This window comes from Phasianus colchicus, chromosome 12, assembly GCF_987193195.1.
Source record: "Phasianus colchicus chromosome 12, bPhaCol1.hap1.1, whole genome shotgun sequence".
NCBI classification, from domain to species: Eukaryota; Metazoa; Chordata; class Aves; order Galliformes; family Phasianidae; genus Phasianus; species Phasianus colchicus.
In genome coordinates, this window is record NC_143447.1 from 7,667,248 (window position 1) to 7,693,046 (window position 25,799).

General features: G+C 33.9%; 1 protein-coding gene across 5 annotated transcripts in view; it reads right to left on the bottom strand.

Annotated features, from left to right (window-relative positions):
- Positions 1-25,799, bottom strand: part of CGNL1 (cingulin like 1) — a 52,156-nt gene that overhangs the window by 10,809 nt on the left and 15,548 nt on the right. For 4 of the 5 annotated variants that reach the window (XM_031616496.2, XM_031616497.2, XM_090148804.1 and 1 more), the window contains 11 exons: positions 25,491-25,584; positions 24,396-24,497; positions 23,309-23,457; positions 22,641-22,776; positions 21,583-21,795; positions 7,145-7,351; positions 6,757-6,861; positions 3,531-3,683; positions 2,813-2,983; positions 1,192-1,353; positions 811-900 (listed from right to left, as the gene is read on the bottom strand). In XM_031616496.2, coding sequence (XP_031472356.2) covers positions 811-900; positions 1,192-1,353; positions 2,813-2,983; positions 3,531-3,683; positions 6,757-6,861; positions 7,145-7,351; positions 21,583-21,795; positions 22,641-22,776; positions 23,309-23,457; positions 24,396-24,497; positions 25,491-25,584 — 1,582 coding nt within the window. The remainder of the gene's footprint in view (positions 1-810; positions 901-1,191; positions 1,354-2,812; positions 2,984-3,530; positions 3,684-6,756; positions 6,862-7,144; positions 7,352-21,582; positions 21,796-22,640; positions 22,777-23,308; positions 23,458-24,395; positions 24,498-25,490; positions 25,585-25,799) is intronic. The other variant, XM_090148805.1, reaches the window with a different exon arrangement.

The window sequence follows — 25,799 nt, forward strand, 5'->3', positions numbered from 1 at the left end:
AAATCTTACAGTATCTTTAAGTTTTCTGCCCCACGTGACGTAACTATGCTAATAAATCCTTTCTCCTCTCTTTTTGGGTATTTTATTTATTGACCTAACATTTCTCAAACTAATTACTGACGTTTTTATGTCGAAAAACTTTTTGTTACCCATCTTTTCTTCAGTATACCTTAATCAGTTTTAACACTTGGGATTAAAATAAAGCTGCTTCTCTGCTGAAACTGGCCAGCATCTTCAGTTCAGCTAACTTCACTAATTAAGTTCCAAAGCTCTGCCTTCTTTGCAATAAGGATTCTCATATGATGGCCTACTTCATTACTGCAGTTCTTCTTTTGAAACTAGCATATAGATTAACAGAACATACAATCATCTATGTGTGTTGCCAGAGTATAGATCAGAATTCCACATATTAGTCACATTTTATACCTACATTCATTAGAAATCCAAGTAAATTTTTTCAAGCTCTGAAGTTTTAAACTTCAAGAATTGTCAGGATCAACTTACATTTTTCCTTCTATTTTACAATGCTCTAAATGATATCTCTAACTGACCTCTATTCCAAAAATTTTGTGGGTAAAAGGCTACCTTTTCTAGGAACATACAGAAAATGAATATTCACAAGAACAGAAATGAGGAAAGTTTGAGTTCTGTCTGCAATATGGAATAACTTTTGCAGATAATCCTGGGCAATTAGTAACTCAATTATGTTTCTTTTTTTCCAGTTATAAAAATAGGAGGAAAAAAAATAGTCTGTGGTGATCTGGAGGCGTATGTTCAATCATGGCTATAAACCTTGAACAAAATGAGTACCTGTTCTCTGCATCTACTGATCCTCTCAGACAACAAATCCGAATTATTCTTTTCTTCATCAAGCTCAAGTTCCAGGTGAGATAATTTGTCCTAAATGGAACAAAAGAAAAAAAAAAAACAAAAAAACCTATTTTCAGCATACTGTTCTCCCATCCTTTCATCGTCTTTGGGATTGCTACCCAGCCATTCCTCCTTAAACTTCAAGGACTCAAACTGTTTGAAAGAATAGGCTTGAAAAGGGAAAATGTCTCTGGAAAAAAGCTAACACATACACTTGATGAATAATATTTACAAATTTTCAACAACAAACTTATTTTGTTCCCTCATACATTCATATGAAATAAAAATATTACTTTAATAAACTCTAATAAAGTATTTTACCTCCATTAATTTGATTTGTCTTGCTCGGTCATCTTTCAGGTGGTTTTTGGCCTCCAGTTCATACTCCAAGCCTTTCACAGTCTGTTCTAACAACTGAGTTTTTGTTATTGCTTCATCTTGAGCTCTCTGGTGATCCCTCAAGTTTTCTTCCAGGAGACGCATCTGAAACAAAAAGATTACGATAGTACACTTTATTTTACATTTCCTATACAGGATGTATGATTAAAAAAGCCTGACTAAAATCACAACAGTTTTGGAAGCATTAATATAATTGCATCAAGTTATATGCTTCTCACAGTAATTTTTGATTTATCCACAAGATGGCACAAAGAAAATGGATTAAATATCACATCTGAAGATATGCTTCAAACTAAAGGTTTTACAGTTATAATTACACACAACTGTATTTTTATTTATTTTTATCCAGCTGTAGCAAGCCAAGTTTCTACAATTTTGTAAATGCTTATATCTTTGGTATTTTTGCAGTACTGTTCCTTTTCTTTTTAGACTGCCAATATCCCAGCTTTTAAATAATTATGCACTTGGTTCTTTATGAAGCACCATGAGATTACAGCATAATACTGATGCCACAATTGCTAACACATCCACATGTTACGTGCATCACAGCTAGGTGCCGAGGAAAAAAGTTTTCTACTCTAAAAAGAGCATGTACTCAATGACATTGGCTAAAACCTGTATGATACGTGAAAGTAGCAAGAGGGTGTTTAGTTGAAACTATTATAATTCCTTTTGCTTACACCTCATCAATCAGAAGTATTTTGTTCTCCTAGTGTTTTATTATCTCTTTGTCAACGAAGGATTAATTTTGTTATCACCTTTTTCCTTTGTACTTGTGTCCTGTCCTTGTAACAAGAAAGACCAGAAATATTTTTCATAATTGCATTTCAAACAAGTTTGTTAAGGGGAGAGTACAGTACAAGAGAAGTTTTTAACAAACAAAAAAATTAAACTCTTAAAATACTCTGAACATGGGGGGAAAAAAAAACAACTGAAATCTGTGACCAGTTTACTCTCACAGCTTTTCCAATTGCAGTACAAGTATAAGCGGATCTTTAAAAGACTGGATTGATTTTGTAACAAAATTTACATGCTAAAAGATAAAAACTTCAAGAATGTGGCTGGTTCCCCATACATCTATGTCATTTAAATCTGCTATTTGGCTCATGTAAAGGAAGAGAAGAACATAATTCAGTTCATTTAAAATAGAGTCAGACTTGGGTTGTGTTTTTTTTGTTTTGTTTTTTATAAATAGCTGTGGTTTTTCTTCCTAAATCAAAAATATTTCTACATTCTGAATTTACTCAGCAGCAGACACTAAAAGAGCAGCAGGTCATGAATGGAATCCTTGTCATATCATTAAGATACACTCATTTCTGAAACACTGCAGTTATCTATCTGTTCAAGAAATCATTTCCCTCACACTATTACATTGATTATCCTAATAAAAAATGAAACACAAAAGTACACTGATGGAGATCAGTCTCTCCTGATGAAATAAGAAAACCAAAGAGTGGTAGCCAACATGCATTGATTGGTAAACTATCTGAACATAATTCTAGGTCAAAAGTTAAAATTAATCACTGAAGTTATGAGTCATTACCTCATCCTGCATTCTAATGGTTGTCAGACGTGATTTTTCTAACTCAAGGTTTTTTTCTTTCAATTGTCTCTGCACATCTGCAAGTTCTCTGCGGTTTTTCTCCTTATATTCATCAAGCTGGTTCTGAAGCTCCACAGTAGATGTTCTTGAGGCCTCCACCATTTCAGCCATCTAGGAAAAATGGACAGATATTTTCTCTCCCTAACAGTGCTATGAAAGGTTCTGTCACGATTAAACCAGCAAAAGATGTTTGTCTCAAGCTTCAGTGTTCAAACCAGAGTTCCCAAACAGTATATTTATCAAACATTTACAGTGAAATGTAGTAACGCTTCAGTATATGAATATTAAATTGTATCGCTTACACACAGGCCAACTAAGGGTCTAATGCAAAAGCAATTTGAAAATCAGTTGTCATTCTTTGAAACAGAGCTGATCAAGGACTTGCTTTGGTCTGCAGTAAAATGGAACTAAACTCAAATCTAGGATTTCGTTTTAACAAAGCTATTTTACAAAAGCGTTCTGAGATTGCAGTGTTCCAACTACAGTTCCAGCCCTGAGAGCTTGTATTAATAGTCACTAAGTGGAAGAAACTACTAGTAAAGTTTGCATTTCATTTATTTTTACTTTTTTTTTTTTTAATGTTTGCAATTTGGCAGCTCATTTGCTTCTGCCTATTAAATTTTTAGACCCCTGCAGCCTCTTCTGAGTGAACTCATACCTCCTCCTGTAACTTTTCAACCGTCTTGTTCAGTTGCCATCGTTCATTTTCCATTTCATTCTTTATCTTCTCCAGCTGTTCCTTCTGGTGAGTTTCATCTTTTAACTGTTGGGTTAACTGCTGCCGTTCCTGTGAAATACAATGGATGTTTTCCTGCAGTAGATTAAAAGACACACTTAATTAAATGTTCAGCCTCTTTTCTAACAACTTAAAGATATTTTATATAGTACACCTGTGCAGCAATAACGCTACCAGTTTTTGCAAACTTAACACAAATTAAATAGCTTAAAAAAAGTTAATGGAGTTACAATTTGCTAGGCAGTGTAGGATAAACAATATTTTAGTGATACTTTATCACTGCTGTATATTCTGGAACACTGCTGCAACATTCATTGGAAAAAACATACTCCCTTTTCATGGTTCCATTATATGCAAACACACATTCTTCTGCAATTGCATGCATGTTGGCAAGTCCAACCTCCTGCACAAGTTTTAATAGTCATTTCTGGTTTCAAATTTTCCTATACCTTCCACTTCAGATCTCCCTTAAAAGTATTCTCAACAACAAAATTTGCTTTCCTAGGAAACAAAATAATAAAATAATAAAATAAAATACAACAGTTCCACTGTGAGTGAGAAATAATAATTGTGGTTTTTTTCCATTGCTGTGCTTTTATAGGACTTACACACTCTCATCAAAAGGATGTCTTGTTCTGACAGACACACAAACAGAACTTTGCTGCACCTGGCACAGAAATTCCCTTCCTAAAGATTTGGCATTAATCTTCAAAACATACCTTCATATCTAGATTGCATTTTGAATGATTTGCAGAGCCACGCTGTATGCTCATCTACCAGGAGCATATGCAAACAGGCCATATATTTCTGTTATCATATTCAGGATGTGTGTTTAAGAATTTACCACCCTCCAGTTTCTAAATACTGTTCATTAGCAGAATGAGTGTCACTAGTTCACTCTAATAAAAGAAAAGCAGGTTATCTTACATCTCTATGTTGGAATCCTTACTTCTTCCTCCTTCCTTCATAGTAAAATATCTTAATGGCCCTAATGTAAACAGAAACTACAAGATTAAGGAAGAGTTTGTTTTTATGAAGTCTGAGAAGCACCATTAAACTGACTACCACCAGGTTATGGACAGTTAAGGCTGCTCCAACAGAAAAATGTAAATAATTAAAATCAAAATAAAATTTAAAAAGCATTGCAAAATATAGTCTTAAATTTCAATTTCATTATTATGAATTTAAAGATTTGTTGAATATCTAATATGGATGGTACTTTACTACACATCAAAAAGCTGTAAATATGCAAACATTCATGTTTCTTCATTCAAGGTAATTCAGAAACACAAAAAAATTCCTGTTCTTATAACATAAATATATATTTATAAAATTTGTATTCTTACAAGAGAAGAGGGAAAAAAAATATGATCAATTGTTAAAAGAGTTTTGTTAGGTTAGTTTTTCCTTAAATCCTTATATAACCTACTAATAAAGACATCTCTAACACAAACAGTGGTTAATGGCAGGTGCACAAGGAGTGTACACATAATCCTAAAACATGCTGGGGGCTAATAGATGTTATTTTGCAAAGCCTAATTCTGTGACAATTACGTGATAGCACCAAAGGATTTTTAGAACCTTGAAAAGATTGAAACTCCAGCTTTTCAGTTCTGAAAGCTGCTGAATTCCTGGGACCCTGCTAACATGCCATATTTGAGCAGGCTATAAAAACCTCCCTTCCCTTCCCAGCTTTTCACAGATCATCTACCTTTACTGTTTGTTTACACATCCTTGAGAAACAAACTGCCTAGACATAGATGAGTGAAACATACTATGGCAGAATAATGTCACCAGCGGGAAGTTTTTGCATTTGTAGCACACTGAAAAGGCAATTGAACATCGGAGATAAGCAGGTTCAACTCTCTAGTTCACATTTATCAACGAAATAAATCAATTACCACCGTGAGAAGAAATTTATTCTATTAAATAGGGCAATTACCAACTTAATAATAGATGTGAATAAACACAATATTGAAATAATAAATAGAGTAGGCTTAATGCAAGCAATGTGTCACCTTAATTTCCCTCAGGTCTTGCTAATTTTTGCTTGAATTTCAGATATGTAGAAGATAGAGACTCTTGAGAATGAAATCTAGCTTTTTCTCCTTTGAGTCATAGTCCTGAAAAGGAACTTGCATTTTTCACATATCTTATCTTCCCATTTCCATCCTCGCTTTTATTTTCACTGTTTATTACAGAGAAGGATGAGAAAACAAATCCTAAGAACATTACTAAAAATTAGAGAGGTTTGTGAAGTTTTACTCATAATTATTCTAATAGAAAATGTAACCCTAGATACGTTCCGAGGAAGAATTTCAGTTTCAGTTAGTTTGCTTTTAGTTGGATTAACAATAAACTGACAGCAGTAACGTTGTTTCAGAGTATCATGGATATTGAAAGTTCAGGGGATTTGTGCTCTGATCTTCTCACATCTGTTAAAAACTCTCATGCCCACGTCCTTCTTGTAATGCATCACTGTATTCTGAGCCAGCTGGTGTATCCTAAGAATCACAGAACTAAGCGTTTCCTGGACCTTCAAAGATCTTGTTGCCTTCCAGCCACTCGTTCTGGTAAATTACATTTTTCAGTTGAAATCTGAGATATTGTATAGGATGTGTCACATTGGTACAGCCAATGTTTTTTAATATACTGCAGTACCATATTGCTGTGGTTAAGTTTCATAATAATCATACTATTTTCTTTATCAAGAGAATTCTCATTAACTTTCAAAAATATTCTCAACATTTCATAGATTTTAAGATGTATTTTACTTCCTGAAACAGCAGACTATATACAGTCCTAAACTGATGTTCTAATACAGAAAATACAATACAATATAACCAGAGCTGAATGATCATTCAAAATATTGAAAAAGATTTGCAAGAACTTGATAGTTTATTTTGTGATTTTTCTCCCTGAAATTTTGATAGAAAAAACTACTAATAAAAAAGATCTAGCAAGAGAATAAATGTGGTTAGATGAGACTATGGGATTGATGAAGTATTTTAACAGTGCAATGATTCTGGCACTTAGAAACGAAGTGTACTTCAAGAAGAATGAGATGCTACTCTGTAGAAAACAAGGTGACTCAGGTAAACAGTGAATTTAAAATTTAAATATTCCCAACAACTGATCTTTTTCTTACCTGCATATTTTCTAGTTGGCTTTCTAAAGATGTTTTTAATGCCATCAATTCTTTTGCCTCTTTTTCAGCACATTTCAATGCTGCTTCTAATTGTTGATTTTCATCCTGCAAATATATGATCCGATATATTTAGAAATAGAGGCACAGCCTCCACTTTGACACCCACAAAGAACCAGAATTCCTTAAGAAGTGCATACAAAACGGCAAATATTTAGCAACATTCACTGACTGTCTTACACCTCTAATTTCCACTTCTCTACATAATAATGCTCACAGATAAACTGAGTTATAAAGCATGTTCACCCTTATTTTAAGTTTTTGTTCTTATAAAACATACATTTCACAAATAAAAAAGAGACTACATTAGCGGCTTGTTTTGCTACTTTACCTTAAATCTTTTTAATTTTTCCTTCATTGAATTTTCTTCTCCTTTCATATTATCAAATTGTTTGTGCAACTCTTCATTTTTTGTTTCTAGTTCATCAACTGTTCTCTTCAACTGTGTGTTTGCCTCAGTCAGCTTTTTGACTTGATTTTCTATACTATTTCGTAACTCTTCCATAGCATCTCTTTCACTGGCAAGAACAGCAGCATTCTAGTAAAAACAAAAAACAAAAACAACAAGCAATATTTTTAAAAAGGCAAAAATAATCACAACTGTTTTCCAACATTTTCAAACAGAAGTTTCACACGGCACCACAGCAAACATAGTTAGGATATAACATTAAAACATCAACAAAGAATTGAAATTAAAGTCTGTATGTATTACAAGCATGTATTTTTATTTTTCAAAATTACTATTTGAGAACACACAAGGAAGATTTTGTTTCTCCTCTGCCACAGCTACATGCTAAAGTAACATTACTTCACAGTCTCATTCCTGCCATCACATATTTTTACTTTAACATCATCTTCCTTATTGCCCTAAATGATTTTCACTATCACATCCCATTGTTCAGTACTTACAAGTAATTTAAAAAAAAAACCCTAACAGATATCAAGAGCCTTATGGGCATTTAAGAAATAATATATTCATGAGAAGTGTCTTCCACAACAACACAAAATTTAGGCAGTCTTGTCCCATTGCCCTTTTCAGGCTATAATGCTCAGCACTCTACATCCATGTAACTATTTATGGAGCTGCAAAGGGCTTCAGCTTAGGCAACAAAAATAATAATGTATATTACATGCATATACATTATGCATAAAATGTCATATATTATATCTCATATATACATGATCTTGACCAAAATAGAAGGGGCATAGTGGCAGGAAGAAATGTTCCAGGAAAAAATGTCCCAATCCATTTAAAAACATAGTTCCACAACAGTCAACACCAGCATAGCGGGGCACACAGTGAACAGGCAGGAGCAAACAGCAAACTACAAGTGCCTTACAGTGTTATTGGTGCAGCTATATCTGCATATCATAAAACCCACACTTGGGGCTGTGTTTATTTAACACAAGTTCTGCCTGTTTTTCAGTGACCGTCTCAGGACAGAAGGTGTTCAGCTACTGAGTTCAGCTTGTATTCAAAAAGATACAATTCATGGATTTTTTTTTTTAGAAATAAATCAATGAACAGCACAAAGACAAAATTACAATGAACTATGTACAATGACTATACACAATGAACTATTCATCATAGTTCATCACATGCGGTTACAGAGTTTTTGGCATAGCAATTGGCTGCAGCATGCAACTTCTCAGAGATAATTATCACCTCAGTTTCACCACTTACCTTCCCCTAAAATATACACATACACATTTAAAAGGTCATGCATTTGGTTTGTTACAACTGAGGGAACCATGAGAGGAAGTATGAGTCTATACTGTTACACTACTACACAGAGCAGGTATGTTCTTGTAAGCGTCTAATTCTGTGATGTGAAGGGCTTGAAGTGTTTTATTTCTGATCTTCATTGATTTGTCAATCACAGTCCCCTCAAAACAAACAAACAAAAATCATCTGACTTAATTTGTGCTTCTTGTTCCTGAATGTTCAGGGTCTGATATAAAACAATATTCTGCACAAAGATCCAGTTCTCATGTATAGGCTCACTGTCTACTACATTAAGACCTTAAATAAGAGCATCAGAACAGCCATATGACTCAACCTAGACAAGTGTCCTCTCCAGCAGCAGCTAAAGCAGTTATCTGTAGGGAAAAAAAAAAAGAAAAGAAAAAAGAAAACAAGAGACAAACTATAAAGCAAGCCTTTCTCCATCATTTTCACTACCTCCTAGATCTTATTGTATTTCCCTCCATCATCCAGTAATTTCCCTAATCTTTTCCAAATCCATCTGCATCTTTGGTTTCTATGATATCTGGTAAGGTAATTGCACATTAATTACTGAGGCATAGTATTTTTGCATGTGAAATCATGTTTATCTGAATGAAAACATATCCTCCAGAGTAGTTTGGCAAGAAGATATTTTCCTTTATTTTATGAAAAAAAATGAAATCTCTCTCCAGTTACTTTTTATTCTATTTCCTCATTACTTCCCCCACCCCAAATGGATAAGTAAAGTTATGTAAAAGAGTGTTTACCAAGCGTGCCCTCACTAGACTGTTTTCTAGTGAGCAACATCTTTAAAAACATGCAAATCACTTTGATAAAGCAGTAACTCAGAAAACACTCAGACTGTCTACAGAGTCAATGAACTTATTATAAAAAGGCTGACAAGTCCTGGTCTTTCAAAAATACTGCAAAAAAAAAACACCCTTGTTCTTCTATGTACAAGTTTAAAAGCTTGTAATAAATCTCTGTTGATGCTTTAACTTCTCACATACTTTTAAATAGCATTTATATATTCCTTTAATTTTTGCTGTTTGCACACAACAAAGTTTTACTAATTAACAAGCATTCGACCAGTGGCTCCTTTTTGTCTGATTTCTCCTTTTTGGAGCTGAGTGAAAGCAGCTGAGGCATGCTGGGGAGTTCAGGGAAAGGAATGTTGATTTGTCTGTTCTTTTTCATCCAAATGCCTACACAGGGCAGTGCAGTAGAAGACTACAGCTGACCCATGCTGCACCTAGTGATTCCTTACATCACCAACCATTCTTTGGTCCACAAACAACCAAACAACCTCCTTAAGTATACATACTTTTATTCATTTATTTTTAAAAGAATAGGTTTAAAATTAGGTTCAGCCCACAATGAACTTGTAATATCCAGAGATCTGGTCCCAACTGTATTTTGCTGTATGCATCCTAAGATACCCACTAAAACTTAACTAAAAAACTTAACTAAACTGGTATTATTTCTCCTTTCTCACAATTTATTTCATTAAATTAGCAAGACACAAGGTGAATATATATAAAATATGAAGTAATATTAAGAATAAGCTGCAAATAAAATCTATTGGCCTCATTAAAAATCCTGGAAACAAAAACAACCAATCATATGAGTATCTTGAATTTGATAGTGAAATTTAACAAAGTCAAAACACATATTTAGAATATATATGTTCTTTGAGTGGACAATGAACATGCAGTATATCAGTTCTCTGAAGGACTAAAATTACATGGCTTGGTTTAGATAGGAAAAAATGCCTCAGTTTATTTCCACTATAATGAGAATTGCATGCAGAGCTCTTCCAAAGCACAAGTACAAATTAAGCTTCTGAATTACAAATAGCTTTTGGCAATACATGCCATGTCCTGCAGCACATTATCACAGAAAGTTCAGTTACCAAAAAACTCTACATCTCTTCCCTTTTCTCCTTTTCTTCACAGTTAGTCTTACCCTACACACTCCACCTTCTATGTCACCTCCATGCCTTCTTTTGGGATGACAGATAAAAACATCAGAGTATCAGAAGAACAGATGTGCAAAGGAAATGAGCGCTGCAGTGCAGTTTTGACAGACCATCTCAGGACACCATCACAGGAGAAGGCAACAGAGGCAATTCTCTGCTCATATAATTAACAATTATGTTAATTAACAAAATATTAAGGCTAGCAACTATTAAAACATACATGGACACCACCGTATCAGAGATCACTGTGTCCTATGACACAGGTCACTGACCCACACATTCAAAAAAAAAGATTTGAAAACTGCTTGGAAATGTATTGAGATAGAATGAGTTATGGCAAAGGAGATGAAAGCAAAATAATTAACAGAACACCGAGTTTAGCAAGTATAGATCAGAAATCAAAGAGACAGAGAACCACACATACAGATTAAGCTGTGGATGCATACTCTTTAGCCCATACATGATTTACTTTTAATAGTCCTTCATATAGGATTCATAAAAATTAATTACACTACATTAATTAATGACTGCTGTTGGTACCCATGCATAAAGACTTTACATAGTTACATTTAATATGTGGGGATGCCAGTAAAGCTCTAGCAATTATTTTAACTAAGTTTATAGAAGTTAAGCTCATGGTAACAGAACTGGGTGAAGTTCATAAAGTACTCGTTTAAGTTGAATATGAAACATTAACAAACATGCTTTTAATAATAATATGATCTTTAATTCACTGAACTGTGGATAACCCTCTTCAGAGAGCTAAAATGAGATTATGTAAACAGGAACAGAGCACAAAACAGATAAAACTGGTTAAACAAGATTCCCAATGACAAAAGCTGGAATGAAATACAGATGACATATTCAGGCATATTTGCCATACAAAAAAAAGGGGGGGGGAGAAGTGGACAACATTAAAGTATTGAAGGGGATTCTGTGGATATTAAAATTGTCATTTCTCCATTCCAAGAATACAATTTACTCCCTATGATATATAAAATATGCTTATTTCTTCTTATTTCCATTTCCTAATTTTTGCATTATGTTTTAATAAGACAACTTCTTACTATTAGAATTACATCAAAGTAAGGTAAAAACTCTACAACAATTTCCTTCTGTTTGACTGTACATTCTTCGTCTTTCCTTCCAATCTGTGTATTCTTGCTCTGTTTTTCAGGGCATTCAGTACCTTCTACAGTTAGTCTGTTTTGTATCCAGATTCCCATTTGTTCCATCTCTGAAGGAGTTTTCATCTTAATATCCCTTTCAGGCAAGTCTTACACTCATACTTTCTCTGTTTTTATTTTTAATATATTTTATTATACTTTTTTGTTATATTATGCTTTATCAAACTGTAGGTTTATCATATTTTAATTCATGACTTAAGAATGAAGAAGCCTAATCATCAGACTTCAGCTACTGATGTTAGGTAAAATAATTTGGAAATGGGTTGCAAATTTCTGAGAAAAACTAAATAATAATAATAATAATAAAAATAATAATAAAACCTGTCTGGAAAAAAAAGTAGACATAGTTGTAATGATATACTAGAATGCAAAGATCTCCATGACTGCTTGAAGATACACTACATGTGTGTTACCATGGATATAAGTGCTCAGCTCCTTAAGAGAGATTAAAGTGCTTATTATTTGTTTTTTTATCAATTATGACACTACGGTGAATGTAAGTCACAAGCCAAACCTAGAAAGGGGAAAATCATGTGAGGTATCAGTAGAATACAGTACTAAGTACTAAACTGCTACTGAAAAAAAAAAAAATCCTCATATACTAGACTAATTTATTTCCTTTCTTTATAGTAAAGTACTTCTTTAACATTGGTCTTACACAGTTGCATCAATTTAATTGAAAGTGTCTGTAATCAAATTCACTGAAGAAACTGTCACTTTTTGTGCAGACACACTAACTAAATTAAAAAGAAGCAAAGGTATTTGCAGAGCTACACTTAACTAGATAACCTACATCACAAGAGTAGCACAAGTTTAATAAAAACAGCTTAACAAAACAGATGTGAACTCGTGCCTTACTGTATGACAGAATCTATACGCAATCTGCTGAATCTGACCATTCCATACAAATTTTTTTGCAATAGTGTTTAAGATGCCTTTGTTCAATTCCCCCACAAACAAAACAGCTTCTGCTTTGTGACACAGCCACTGAGCCATATCACACATGCAGTAACTTGATTTACTAGCCTGGCAGTGGTCCTCTTACACAGTACATGTATACATGGAACACATATACACACACATGAAAAACTGTTATCATAAATGTCTAAAAAGTTCAATCCCAGTATCAGTCACTGAGCATTCCTGTAGGACTTAAGATAGCTAATAAGATGTTAACCAAGTCCTAAGGCAAAGTACTGTTTAAAAGAAACTAAATACCATTATTGAAAGGCCATAGTTACAGTGTCTATACATTATAGCTGCATCTTATTGAATATGGAGCAATTAAGTTTGTCATTCTGAGTAACTGCACATAGCTTTCAGAAAACAGCAGTATTTTAGTGCCACAGACTCAAAGCACCACACATAAAACAAGTTATCAAAGCCTAGAAGAAAAAAAATCAGTTTCTGACAAGAAAAAAATATCACACATAAAGAAAAATAATCTACAGTGGTTATTATAAACAACTGAAAAAATTTATAACCTTATACATTTTAATATTGAAACAGAGGATTAGTCAATCAGTTTAGGAGGCAAGCGCAGATTCTGAGCAACCATTTCAGAATTGGAAATGAAACGAAGATAAACTTCTCTGCCAAAATAAAGACATAGGTGGATGAGAGATACATTTTTCTTCTTAACTATACATTATGAAGGCAAAATCTAGCACAACATTTCCAAATTGATAAACTATTGTGGCAATGGAAGGAACTACAATCACTGCTGATTTATTTTGATATGGCATGTCTCTTAAAACCACTTGCGCAACTGAGATAAAGCTTCTTCTTAATAGAAAAAACTACATTTGTGAGTACATGTTATTAAGCTTCATAATTATTTCAGCGCCAGCACTTTCCATTTTGCCCTGCAGAATTTGCCTCACTGAACAGACATTACATATATAATAAAAACAGAAGTTTATAGAACTACCTCACACACAAAATTAAGGAGTCTGAAAACTAGAAACGCAAGTTACACACTTTTGTTCTGTTTCCATGGGATGCACAACTCACATGTTTTGTACAGACAAACCATTATAGAACCTTTTGTGGTTAAAACTGACTTCACTTCACCTCCTAGTAAATGACATAGGATATTGGTAAGCTTTTGTACGCTACTTCTAACACAGATATCCTGATGAATGTAATGAGTGTATTCTATTGAGCATCTTTATCCATGGTAACACAAATTAATGAGTGTAACCTCCTCATGCTGCTGCTATTATGGCCTAAGTCCTAATTTGCTTAACCCAGTTTCTATAATTTTCTGAAACTAAACTGAAGTAAGCCATAGTTTTCTTTCAGTTACACAGCTATTCTACATTATCAGAAGTTCCACTAAACAGCTCAGAGTTTAACTTTAACCTGAACAAATGAATAAAACAAATCTGACATATAAATGTCAAATAGATATAAATCTGTATAAATTTGACAAACTTGAATAAGTCAACAGATTCCACAGCAAAATGACTGGAACCAAAATCTTAATGGGAATGAAAAAAAGAACCAGAAAGCCACAAGACTAGAAAAAAGTTGCACTGAAAGCAGAATATAAATAATAAATTTATATTTACTAAAGCTCTGTTTTCTCTAACACCTAAAACTAAATCCAAACTTCCAGCTGTTCATCTCTACCCTGTTAGCAACAAGTATCTGTAAAATTCTTGGGGAACATTTCATCTTCAACAGTGTTGATCCAAACAGAGAACTACAAAGCACTATTCACCTCTGGGAGCTTAAGCAGCAGAGGACTCCATCTCATCAATGACATCACCTTGGAGTTTTATACTTGTTTCCACATAATATTATAGCACATTTAACCACATCATGCCATTCAGTAGCATTCTCCACAGGATCACTGGCTTGTTTACTGTAAAATCAGGCAATATTTATTAAAAAAGTCAAAGGCTTACAATGAAACTAGATATTGCTGCTGAAGTAAAGCTGTGCTGCAGAAATTAATGAGGCGGTTAAGAGAAAGGTTTCACAGTTAAGGTGCTCGAATGTAGGAGTAGCCCTAGAAAATCTGAATGCTATTCTCATCTCTGCCAAAGAGTTCCTGAAGCAAGTTACCCTACCCAGGCTTTCCAGATGGCCTCAATAACTGCATGCCCCTTCATTTTCTTAGTGCTTGATTTGAGTCACTACTGTTTGATTTCTAAAGACATAAGCACACAGTCTGTAAGTAAACAAAAATTATATCTTAAACATGTCAAGAAATATATAATGTTTAAAATTATTTTAATCTAGACATGTCAAACATTTTAATCTAGGCATGGAACAAGGGCACTCACAATTCTTCTGACAGCAGCCTCTCTTCTTTCTACTTTCCTACAGTTAATTTGGTGAATAAAATTACACACTCAACTTGCAGCTACATGGAGAAGAATTTAAGTTTGTGAAACAAATGATATAATTCTGTCTTCTAAACAAGTGTTTAATGGTGTGTTCTAAGTTGAGGAACAAACCAAAGTCTGAAAAATACTGATAAAATACAATGTTGGAATATTTTATTAAGTACAAAGCTACTTTTATTTTATAGCAGACATACAGAAGAGAACGAGAGAACGCATGTGCAAATACAAGTGTTCTGTATGATTTGGTATGCACACCTGATCTGTAAAGCTCAGCCTGGCTTGCATCTACTCTGCTGAGCCCACCACATAGTCACAGTTGCTGGAGTACACATGCACACCACATTCAGCTTTGGACCTAAGGAAGTTACTCTGCATAAGAAAACTCCAGCAGGAATTCAGTTCCCTCACTTCCCATCCAGGTCCTTCCAAGTGTTTTGCCTGATAAGAACTTTATTAGATTAAGTCTTTTGTCTTCATGCATATAGTTATATACATGTCCAGAAATATATTAAAAAACAAAGTTAAAATAAATATTTATGCAACAAAGGAGTTGGAACAATCTTAGTAAATCAAATGCATTTATGTACGCTCCAACCTTAACTTCGGTGAAAGCTGTGAAGAGATTTCAAAAAGATCAGAGGTAGATATCAGTACTGAAGATATCAAAATGGGTAGTGGGAACACCACCCATTATTTATGTCAAACATTCTGGAAGTTCTGGAGATCCACATAAAATATTCTATTGCAATCTGAGTAGAGCAAAAAACTTCTTTGATAGGAATGTAGAAAATGCTCTGTGGCTCCGCACCTTCTTTTCTACCACACCCTCATCACTGGCAAAAACATGAGAGTGATTGTATAACTGATCATTAAAAAATGGCTTTGGCTGACTTCGGTGTTTTGGCTGGTGAAATTCCTCTTCAGCAGTGGCTATACAGAGTCTAACCTTTAGAAACTTTTACACAATACAGGAGGAACTAAAGTGAGGGGAAGCTAAGTGTCTCGTTCACAGCTTATTAAAATTTTGTCTCGATTTATTAAGCATAATTCAGTCATAATTTCTAACAACATTTATATTTTCATTCAGAATAATGTTTAGCCAAGTAAAATTGTTCATTCTTTCACTGCCACACTTGAAGTACAAATCTAAACAATAAATCTCCATTCAAATTGAGCCAGAGCACAAATAAAGGTTTTCTAGTGGGAATCAACAGATTTCTAAGCATCCTTTCCATATCAAAGTAAATGACATTAAAATCTTTCAAAAATTGTGGTAAAAGAAAATCGTGGCTCACTTTACTTTGTTCCTAGCGGTAAACACTAAAGGTATCAAGGAAGACACTGCTAAAAATAACTCTAAAATCTCACGGGCCATTTTTTCACTTTGCTGTTGGATGAGTTGTTCAGCTTCTTGAACTAGAAGTTTTTATGTCTTTATTCATGTGACTTCAGGAATTCAGATCTACCCACATCCTTCAGCTGATCCTGAAAGAGTTGCAGCAACAGACATTAAATCCCTTTCTTTTGTCCTTTCCTGTTAGCCATACCCAAGAACTTATATCCAAGGAAAACAGACAAAACAGACAATTTGAAAAAGGATCTAAGCACAAGTAAGAATCAACACAGAGACAGCTTTTTAATTGTAATTCTTACTACCTCTTCAGAGCTTTTGAAATTAGTATTATTCAGGTATGGCCATCTAGTTTTTAAAGCTCATGAATACAAATAACAGGTCTTTACTTCTGTTTGTAGTTCCAGAATTTTCACAGTAAGGCAATTCTTTTTTACTTTACATATTATTACTTCACATATTATTACTTCAAGTAGTCCTGGGATAAGTGATATACTAGCATTGGATAATAAAATCTTCTGCCTCTAAAAAAGGAGTATGAGACCTGTTTAAAAGCAAAATGGAGTTTTATGGCTACAAAAAAAAAAAAAAAAATCTGTAAGAAAATAAATTATCTGTCTGGCTTTACTTACTGTTTCTCTACCTTGCACTGATTATATATTTATTCATTCACTTTAGAAGGAGGCTTAGTCTACTTCAACACATGGCTCAGCCTCTGGAATTTAGCTATCATTAGTTACATATTAAAAGGGTCAGTGTGTTTCAGTACATCTCTTGCACTGAGGTACAATGCAAATAACTTGAATCCTCAACTGTACTTCAGAAGGTTATTCAGTAAGCGGATGTATAAACTTATAAGTGGGTCAGACTTCTTTTGCCTTCTTTTCAGTCAGACCCATTCCATTAACTAGTTAAAAATTTACTTGTGACAGTTTAAAGACATGTCTTTTCTTCTTGCCTGACCATTTTCACTAATCTAAACGGAATCATATCTCTAATACTATTTCCAAAACTATTTCAGTTTTGATTTATAAGATGTAATGAAAGATTTAAAGGCCTACATTGTAAAACTGAGAATGAAATCCCTTTTTACAGAGAGTACATTAAACAAGATTACCTAATATAAGCACAACCTAACATTTATGCAGTTAGAATATCCAAACCCAGGAAAGCATTAACCTCTCAACAACTAGCCATACCCATGTCATATTAACCTCTTAGCTATGAATCAGAACACTGGCTCACATTAGCTCTTTTTTTTTTTCAAGGTCAGAAGTTGTTGCAAAAACTAGAGTAAAATATTAACTAGTTAAATGTTTATATTGTACCCTACTGAATAGACTTGTACAGTCCAACACTTCACACACATACATCAACATATATTTTCACAGGGCAAACCACCTGAATATACATACTCTGTCTTCTGCTGATAAGGATTAAAAATTCTCTTGATGGTATTAAAAAAAAAAAAAAAAACACAAAACAAACAAAAACACCTACCTGACCCCACAGGCTCCCATCAGCTTTCAAGAAGAAAGGAAAAGAAAAAAATTAAACCCATTAAAATAAATAAATAAAGAATCCAACTCTGTCCCTTTCCCTCCTCAACTCAGTCTGAAATAGTTCAAATTGGGCTCACAATGGTATGAAATGACTACTACACATAAATCTGGTTTTTACCTTTACGTTTAGATACGATGCAATCCAACACAAAGAACACTTTTCATACAGAAGAGTCTCTGCAATGCCTTGCAATCATCAGATGTCTTTATCCTCAGTAACATGGGCAACCACAGCTTGGTATTCACAAAGCACAACACTTACTTTTATTTTAGATTGAAGCTATATACTCCAGCCATTTCTACCAGAATGGCACACAGAGTATATGTCAACATTGTTCACAACACTTAATCAATTTTCTGTTAAACTTCTGGTCAACATGGGAGAATTTACTAGCTTTAAAGAAGAAATATATTATCAGGTCAGGCAGAAAAGATATACTACTCACTTTCATCTCAACACTCTTTACCTTGTAATTTCTTTTACTGAGCTAGATTCACCTAAATTCAAAACTAACTCATACAGATTGAGAAAAAAAAATTAAAGCCTTTTCTCATATTTGATACTCTAAATTATAAAATGCTGAGTATTTATTTGTTTTAAGGGAGTATATATTTAGTTCGTAACATGGGAAGAAGGTAAAAACAGATTCCTACTGTTCCTATCACTTGCTCTGCTAAAATTCCTTCTGTTTAATCACACAAATACGTGCCAGTCAGAGCTCACATGACCACAAGCTTCATTGCATTCTTCAAATGTGTTGATAAACAAATCAACTTCTAGTGCTCTTTGAGCATGTGTTCTATTACTCTGTGGATGAAGTCAGAAGTATTACAAACCCGAATAAATCAGTCAAGGTCAGGCTTAGGTAAGTCCTTTTGCAACGAGATGGCTGCAGCTTTCCATAGCATTTAACACATCATTTGTGCAGCCTGCTTTTCAAATTCAGTACTGCAGTATAGTTTGCAACTGTGCTTCCCTGAGATAGTACAGTTTCAGGAGAGCTTGAACTGGCTGCAGTTTGCTGCAGCTTTCTACCTGTTGTATTATCTTCCAAAATTTATTTCCAAATTTTACTGAAACAGTGGCCCTTCATCTAGTGACAGAGCACTTGTGGTTATGTAGTACAATTCTGGCCCGTTGTGTTGGAGGCTAAGATTAAATAATATAAACTTTCATATTACTTTAAAATCAGGAGAGGATTTGTACTCATTTCTTCTCTATCACTTGCAGTGATAAAGTCAACTCTCATTAACTAAAAAGACATTATTTTTTAATGGAAATAGCCTGACCTCAAACTTAATAAACAAGCAACAATGTTAAGAACAGTCACAGTTATTCCAACACCACAACCAAAAGATATAACACAAAAATGATTTACCTAAGTAAGTTCGAGCAAAGAAAGAAGCTCAGGATCTGTGGTTTTATATAACAATCTTTTTCAAAAAGCAAACAAACAAAACTACCACCATACCAGTATGTATGAGACAGTGCAGAACATGACAAATATCCTCCCCTTTTATTCTCCCAGTCTGTTTATATAATATGATTTAAAACAGATCCATGTAGGGCTTTAACAACACAGACTAACCGTGCTGTGCATCTACCTGTAGTAGCTGGAAATTTCTGTTGATTTAACACTGGCACAAAAATGACTTCCTTTCTCCCAGCAAATACTTCCTTTGGGGCCTAACACAAAGCAACTTTATTCAGCATACTGATCTGAATAATAAAGAAGTAGCATAAGATTTAACAACCTGATATATAGACTTCAATTTACTCCCATCTGCGAAATATCAGTGTAATTATTTTCTGTATGAGAAACCTTGTTACACCATTTACATACTACTTTTCCTCATTAAGTGTCCCTTTCCACTTATCTTTGATGTGAACTTCTTGCATCTCACCAAGCAGTATACATCTTTCCATCTTGTAATAATGCAAAAAGTACTTAAAAAGTCAAACAGTTTCAATTATATAAAACATGATTTTCACACACACAATCTGGGGTATCCCAGATTGACTATAAAACCAAAGATTAACACCTTACATAGGATCAAAGCAGATCACTGATCCAACTTCTTGTAGAGACCAGTTTTATTTTCCTGATAATAATTTATCAAACACAAACAAATAATCTCAAGCAGTGGGCACAAACATAGCTCTGGATTTCAAAAATCATTCAGGATATTAAAATCTTCCAGTTAAGCATTACAAAAGCTTCTCTAAAATAAAGAGAAACATCACTTGAAGTAGAATAAGAAGAGCAAAACTTGCTCTTAGAACAACATGAATGAGTTAAACTTTTGAACATCTTAGATAGACTATAATGTGCAAATTAAAAAAAAAAAAAAAGAAAAAGAAAAAAAAAGCTATTTATAACTACCTAGTCACAGCAAACCAGTCATAGAGCCATTTCCCAGACTATCTTATTGTTACGCGAAACAGAATACTCTTTCATTTCTTGTCAGTCATAATTACAGTTCCATAATTGAAATACAGTAAATTACCATGCAGTAACTTTGAGAGATGGTTCACTGAGGTTAAGCTGTCACTACAATTACTGTATAAGAAAAAATGTTAATTTAAATGTTCCAGTTTTCTTTCAAAGCAAAAGAATGAATTTGGTTCAAGCAGCTTAGATGAGTCAAATATCTTCATAATTAAATAAACAAAGGGAAACAAGATATTTAAACAGTCGATCAATCTCAAGCAGAAGTTCTAGGCTCTAAACAGACCAGTGCAAATAAATTTCTCTAACTGTTGGAAGAAAACTGCAATCTAAAAACAACCTTTTTAAAGAATACTCTTCATATGAATTCAACTGAATGCAATATGTATGCAGTATCTTCCACCTGAGATCCTATTTTGCTCATAAAGCACACAAAGCTTTCTTTCAAGCTTAATTCTAGTTCAGTTCCACACCACGTTTACAGACATGACTAGGAGGATTAACTGCGACTCAACACCACTGAAGTGTGGGGAAAATGTACTAAGATTAGCATAAGCATTTCTAAGCATAAAATTGGGCATACAATTTTGATTTATACATTTGTCGTGTGACATTTTCTTTTAGAAATTTTCTAAATTATTTGACATAAAATTAAAAGGAATACAGACAAGTTAAATAATTGTCACTGCAAAAATAATATTCTAAATTTCACAAGAACTGTTCCCTATCAGAAAACAGTTCAGTAAATTCCCAGCTACTGTCTCTGTCATGATAACCTCACAAAGAACATATTTTGATAAACAGTACAAAATAAGCACTTGGAAATTGTTCCCTTTTTACTCCTCAGGAAGACTGCCCAGCTGATGTTGGAAGAGAACTTCTCTATTCTTATTTCCCACTCTCTGCTGCATTCCTTGTGCTCAAATAAGATTAGCTCAACAAACAAAAACACTAATAAGTAGTACAACAGGCAAGGTGGGACAATGTAACTAGGGAACAGAATGCACCACAAGGAGCTGACAGAAGGGACAGGGGATGGTGACAAACTGTGGAGATCTGCTAGAATAACCAAACTATAATCTGAGCAAGGCACAGTGAGACACTCTTCAGAAAGCTTCTAGTGATACATTTTTCTCTGTAAAGCTTAATTATATCTCACCTCCGTTGCTTTCTCCAAGCTCTGTTGCAGATTTAGCATTTCTCTATCATGCTGCTCTTTGACCTTATCCATCTCCATGTCATGGCTAGATACTTCTTCTTTTAGTGCTCCTTTTAAAGCTGTAAGTTCCCGCTCTCTCTTTCTCAAAATTTCTTCTTGTTGATCCTTTGCAATTAATATTTCTTGCAGATCCTGCTTCATTTGCATTAGCTCCTAAAGAACATCAAATCAAAACTAAACACAATTGTGTCACCGATGGCTCCAATGCCTGTTGTTTGTGTTTCAGAGGACAATTAAGAATAAGATCCCCAAGGCCAATTTTGTTTCTCACAACCAACATACTGTTTAAAACTTTTACAGAATGCTACAAATCTACTGAAAACCAAAATTATTAGAACTGATTAGAATGATAAGAACTGTAACTGATGTTTTAAATGAGTGGATGTATCTGATGCTACAGAACTACTAGAAGATTTCGACAGCGTTACATGTTACAAAGGATGCAAATAAAGTGGGAGTCAAAATAAAGCTGCATTTTAACAACTCCCTCAGTCCTACCTTCAAAAGAGGTAGATAAAAACAAAAGATCTTTGTTTCCTACACTGCAAGATAAGTGAAAGCAACGGTAAGTCCTTCTGACTTTGCTGTAAAGAATAAAGTTCTTCCACAAGTTAAAACAGTTTAAACTTCCAGAGGTGCTGCTTTCCTATCAAAGCTATGCTTCTACACCCTTTTACCCCCCTCTCCCAGTGTTCTCCCTAGAAATAACTTCCCCTTGCCAAATTGCTGGGAAAGAAGCATGTGGTCAGTGAATCTTCTGTGGACAGTTTTCTACTCTGCTCTGCTAGATTCTGCCCAAACTTCCAGCTGGCCATCAGGTAAGGCACTAGCTTAATACTTCAGTTTCTTAATGGCCAACAGAATTGAATGTTACACAGATAAGCTAAGGCATGTTTTTCTTCTCCTGTTTCTTGATTTCAAATTTTTATGCAATTATTTCAACTTCTTATGCAATTATTTCAACTTCTTTATCCCCTTTCTATTACTTTACAACTAACCTCAATCAGAACCTCTTTTTCCCGTTCATCGGTATGTTTTGCATTATCCAGTTCATCGTGCATCTCAGAGAGCTGGTCTTGAAGGTCTCTGATTTCAGTCTGGTGTTTTTCCTGCTCCATCTTCACTTGAAAAAGCCTCATCAGAAAAAATAAGAAGGGATTTTTTTTCTTTTAATGATAGAAATACTAATTTGCTCTTTCAAGTAGTTAAAAAAAAAAATTTAAAAATACACTTATTTACTCCCATGTTCCACACAAGGAAACAGGATACGAAGCAGAAAAGTGAAACATCAGAGAGGAAAAAATGAGAGCTCTTTTAAATAGATAATTAAGTGGAAAGTTAAATTGTATTCTAAACTTGGTACAATATTCTTTAATTATTCTTGAATCTTGAATTAAAGCACTCAAGTATTTCTGTATTTGAATCATGTATTATGACAACAAAATAATAAAAAAAATTTGTAGTAAGAAAAGGACTATAAATCAGCAATCTTTCTTCTCCTTCAAGATATTCTGAAAACATGCAATTTTTAAACAGTAGAAACAATTTGCACAATAAGATATGTCACTGTCTGATTCCATTAAAAAACTCAGAAGGCACAGGTACCTTTGATCTAGGAAATTTGAGCTATAAATTCCAATGAATATATTTTCTAGAATGAACTCACTCTTCTAGGTTTTGCCTGAGCTCCTTCTCATTTTCTTCCAGCTTCTTTTTTAAGGCATCTTTTTCACTTATACTTTCATCAAGTCGGAGCTGAAGCTCTTGCAGGCTTGCTCGTGTAGCATCTCTCTCCTCTTTGCAATTTTGCTGATTCTAAATTTTGTACATCAAAAGTTAAGCAAAATAACAGACTAAGCATAAATACTCCTTTTTTTACTGTATAAAAGGAGTCATTTCAAGGCTTTGACATTTGTCATTTGTAGAAGTATTTATTAAGTTATGAATATTAAAATACTGGATTTTTTATTAAAACACAGCTTTTCAATTTTTGTGAGATATGTGAAAAGTGAAGTTTCCTCCTCATCAGTTTTCAAGTGTATCGATTCCTCTTAGCAACTCATAGTGCAAACTGAAAGAAGCCAGTCTGCCCTTTTCATGTCTGCCTTTTACTTAAGTACATGACTGTACTTAAGTACTTTGGATTCAGCACTGAAATAATGCTTCAATTAATAAATAGCACCTGAGTAATACAGTTTGTCTCCCATTCCATAAATGTCTCACAGTAGCCTGCAGATTAAAATCTACCTCTGCAGATATCTAGCAGATTTTAATGTACATCTGCCCAATACTCACAGCTACAAATTCATTCTTGAGTACTGAGAAGGAAGAGATTGCTTAAAGAGGATAGCTGTTACAAGGAACTATATTTTGGAAAAGTCTTCTGAAATGCAAAGGTACATTTAGATGGAAAAGAATATAAACCAAAACAGTTTCAATTATCTGATATATCTACACACATTTCAGCCACTCAGAGAGGAGTGTTAATGTTCTTTTATCATAAATGTACTGGCTTCCATACATAACAATTTAGACCACATGAAATGCAACGAACCCTATGAAACTATAATGATTATGTAAGCATCAACAGTTTACAAAACATTCCTAATATTTAAGTCTGAAACAGAATATGCATTGAAGAATTGAACAAAAGATGCCTTTCCTTCTGCACAACATTCAGCTGATCAGTTGCCACTTCCTTAGAAAGGTATATTTGAAATATCCAAAAGCTGTATAACAAAACAGTACAGTACCGTGATTTCTAGATCCAGTTTTTTCTGCAGTTCTTCCACTCTCCTTTCAAGTTCGTTTTTTTGCTCCACCAATGCTTTCACTTCAGCTGAAGTATCAGAAACCTACAATTACATAGAGATGCCCATTCCCACAAAGGGCAAGATGTTCTTTGACAATTTCATTTTTAGATCTAAAGTGAAACTACAAGCAATACCAATAAAGTGTAGCACCAACTGCCTGAGATCAGCTGGGATTTTTCATACAAACTAATATTTTGAAAAGGAACCACAATTCAATTTTCATTAAGCTTCTTAGTAATTGCTGAAGGCATGTTGCCAATAGTACAGAAAACATTACAAACCTAAAAAGAAATTCAAATTAGGCAACATCTGAATTATATCACTAATACTTTGGGACAAATCTTACTGAGATACCTCCAATTACACAGACATCAAAGCGATTCACACACATGTCAAGACAGATTTTCAAGCTAATAATTTCCAGGAACCTCTAAAAATATGTTTTATATTTTCATTTTGACTAATCATAGATCAGGATAAAACATTCACTGAAAGTAAACATTTAGTCCTTCTTGTGCTATCTTTGCAACAACCGGACATTTCTTCACTCTGCTTTAAAACCAAAAAAACAGCACTCCTCAGAAACAAAAACTTTAAGAAGCAGATTTTTAATGACATTTAAAACAATATCCTAGATTACTGTTTTCTCTGAATTGCATGCTAAAATACTATCTCCACTTAGGAACCAGTATACATCATTTTAATCAGAAGATGTTCCAACATTATTTTTAAAATCTATGTATGCCAGCATTTTCTTCAGTACAACAACCTTTTGATGTCCAAGAGATTTACTGTTTGCATTTCTTTCTTCTGATAAGTGAACACTGACACAGTCCTCATGGCAGACTTTTACAGTCTTTTTTAACTGCTAACAAAAATCCCACAAGGCACTTCAGCACATGTTTAACACTAAGCTGTATCACTGGAAAACGACAAGCAAGAATGTTCTCACTAAGTCAATGAGGGGATTCAAACTTTTAAAGCACTGGCTGAACACTGAAATACAAAAAAAATAGTTTAAAAAATAAAATTCACCTGCGTTTTTCCAGCAGCTCTGGACTTTAAAGTCTGAATTTTCTCAAAAACCAAGTTGACTTTCCTCTTTGTTGCATCATCATTATCAGTGCTTCTAAAAGACAGAGAAGAAAGCAACAACATGATCAAAGACACTATTTTGTTAGCATCAAAACAAAAGTGTCCAAACTATTAAAAAAATCACCAGTATAAAAAAAAATCTACTATGAACTAGTCAGAAATCATCTCAATGATGATTTCATTAAATCTTCTGAAGGAAGGTTGTTAAAAATTTCAACTTCAAATGTTTTCTGAAAAATCATCACTGAA